Genomic DNA, 2,735 nt, shown 5'->3' with positions numbered 1-2,735 from the left:
TGCCAGGTTCGTGAAGTTGATGCCAACCTTGTTTGAGGGTGGTCCAGATCCGCTTGTTGCGGACGGTTTCCTGGATAGGGTGGAGAAGCATATTAATGCCATGAATTTGGCAACGGATAAGTTAAAGATCACATTGGCGACTTACAATTTTGTGGGCGATGCTGAGATTTGGTGGAAGACCGTTTCTCACACCCATAATCTGGATACTATGACATATGCTACATTCAAGAAGTTGTATTATGATAAGTACTTTCCAGCGCCTAAGCGGAGGGAACTAAAGAAGGAGTTTGATGGGTTAAAGCAAGGAAGTATGACAGTTACAGAGTATGAAAACAAGTTTACATCACTTTTGAGGTTTGCACCGGGAATTGCTAATGATGATGAAGGAAATATAGAGAAATTTGTTGATGGCCTTGATCTTACCATTAGGCCAATTGTAGCTGCTTCATAACCAACAGAGTATGCAAAAGCAGTGCGAAAGGCTTTAGTGGTTGAGGCTGAGAGTAAGGACAACAAGGCTATCAGGGAGTCCTACAAGCACAACAGGGGTATGAGTACTTTCTCCGAAGGTCAATCAAGTAAGAAGCAGAAGCATGAGCAGTCAGGGTTCAGGGGACAGCAGCCAGTTAGATCTGCACCCACAGCTTCAGTGTCCATGGGGTCTTCTAGACCGAATGTTACTTGTTTCAGATGCGGGCAGTTGGGACATTACAAGTCCCAATGCACTCAGACACAGGTAGCTCGGATGATTTGTTTCAAGTGTGGGCAGCCAGGGCATCACAAGTCCCAATGTACTCAGATTCAGGTGGCGTCTGGTGGATGTTTCGGGTGTAGCCAGCAGGGCCATAGGGTGAAAGATTGTCCACAGCGGGGCAGTGGTTTGGGCAGAGGTGGAGGTTCACAGCAGAAGCAGATGCAGTCTGCCACAGTTCAGTCAGGGTTTCGACCACCACCACCACCTCAGCCGTCTCAGCCAGCTATGTCAGCCCAGAGTTCTCGACCTAGTAGGGGAGCTTCTTCAAGTGCACCTACTCAGCAGTCTGGCTATCAGGCAGGTAGTTCCCAGGGGCAGAAGACCCAGGGTCGCGTGTTTGTACTCACTCCAGTCGAGTCACCATCCAGTCCTTCAGTTGTTAGGGGTATGTTTCTTGTGTCCCATTCTTGGGCTCGTGTATTGTTTGATTCTGGTGCTTCTTATTCATTCATTGCTTCATCATTTGCACAGGCATTGGGTTTAGAGGTTAGTCAGTTAGACAGACCGCTTTGTGTTGACACGCCTATTGAGGGTTCAGTTGCTCTTAGTAGAGTTTGTAGGAGTTGTTCCATCACAATTGCCGGACATGTTCTTGAGTTCGATCTCATCCTTCTCGAGATGACAGGATTTGATGTCATTCTTGGGATGGACTGGTTATCATCCTTCAGAGCTGTCATTGATTGTTTCAGGGGCAGAGTTTCAGTGTGTACCCCGGATGGGGATTGTTTCTATTTTGTGGGAGATCGGTGTGATCCTCTCACTTATTCATTTTATGGTGTTAGGGGTCGAGATCGGCAGACATTCTTCTTGGTTAGTCTTTTCGCTGATGATGACGTTGAGTTTTATGGGGTTGATTATCCAGCAGTTGTGCGTGATTTTCTGGATGTGTTTCCGGAGGACTTGACTGAATTGCCTCCATACCGAGAGGTGAAATTTGCTATTGATTTTATGCCTGGTACCGCACCATTCTCTATGGCACCGTATTGTATGGCACCGATTGAATTAGAAGAATTGAAAAAGTAACTTGATGATTTGAGGAGGAAAGGCTTTATTCGACCGAGTGTGTCACCGTGGGGTGCACCGGTCTTGTTCGCTAAGAAGAAAGATGGTTCTTTGAGGTTGTGCATTGATTACCGAAAGTTGAATCATGCCACCATCAAGAACAAGTATCCTTTACCAAGGATAGATGATTTATTTGATCAGTTGAGGGGAGCCAGTTGTTTTTCGAAGATTGACTTGAGGTCAGGCTATTATCAGTTACGGGTTAGAGAGGAGGATATTCCAAAGACCGCGTTTCGTACGCGGTATGGACATTACGAGTTTCTTGTTATGCCTTTTGGTTTAACCAATGCGCCGGCGGCATTCATGGATTTAATGAACCGTGTCTTCCACGATTACTTGGATCAGTTTGTGGTAGTTTTTGTGGATGATATTCTTGTATATTCATGGACTCGGGAAGAGCACGAGGTCCATTTGGGTATAGTGTTGCAGATTCTACGGGAGCACCGTTTGTATGCCAAGTATGAAAAGTGTGAGTTTTGGCTATAAGAGGTGAAATTTTTGGGACATGTTGTCTCGGAAGGTGGGGTTTCAGTTGATCCTTCAAAAATAGAGGCAGTTTTGAGTTGGGAGCAACCCAAGAATGTCTTTGAGATCCGGAGTTTCCTTGGCCTAGCGGGTTATTATCGGAGATTTGTGAAGGATTTTTCCCGTTTGGCAGCTCCTATGACCAGATTGACCAGGAAAGGGATCAAGTTTGCATGGAATGAGGCCTGTGAGTCATCCTTTCAAGAGTTGAAAACAAGGTTGACTACGGCTCCGGTGTTGGTGATACCTGAGCGTGGCTTGGGTTATATGATCTATTGTAACGCCTCACCTGATGGTTTGGGTTGTGTACTGATGCAAGATGATAGAGTAGTGGCTTATGGGTCTCGACAGTTGAAGACTCATGAGCTTAACTACCCTACTCATGACTTAGAGT

At 45.9% G+C, this 2,735-nt stretch overlaps 1 protein-coding gene across 1 annotated transcript; it reads left to right on the top strand.

Moving 5' to 3' along the window:
• Positions 1–550: 550 nt before the first annotated feature.
• On the top strand, positions 551–1,777 carry LOC132309272 (uncharacterized). Its single transcript, XM_059807589.1, has 2 exons — positions 551–1,132; positions 1,226–1,777. The coding sequence occupies exons 1-2, from the start codon at positions 551–553 to the stop codon at positions 1,775–1,777; spliced, it is 1,134 nt and encodes a 377-aa protein (XP_059663572.1).
• The last annotated feature ends 958 nt before the right edge of the window (positions 1,778–2,735 follow it).

The sequence above is a fragment of the Cornus florida genome, unplaced genomic scaffold (assembly GCF_030987335.1).
Source record: "Cornus florida cultivar Cherokee Brave unplaced genomic scaffold, ASM3098733v1 CherokeeBrave_3.0.0_Hap2_Chr05, whole genome shotgun sequence".
NCBI classification, from domain to species: Eukaryota; Viridiplantae; Streptophyta; class Magnoliopsida; order Cornales; family Cornaceae; genus Cornus; species Cornus florida.
The sequence above is the reverse complement of the archived record's forward strand: the minus strand, read 5'-3'. Positions and strand labels throughout refer to the sequence as shown.

Coding starts and splice junctions, on each gene's coding strand:
- LOC132309272 (XM_059807589.1), top strand. CDS start 551: ATGAGTACTTTCTCCGAAGGTCAATCAAGTAAGAAGCAGAAGCATGAG. Junction 1,133..1,225: donor CACCATCCAGTCCTTCAGTT/GTTAGGGGTATG, acceptor TCATTTGCACAG/GCATTGGGTTTAGAGGTTAG.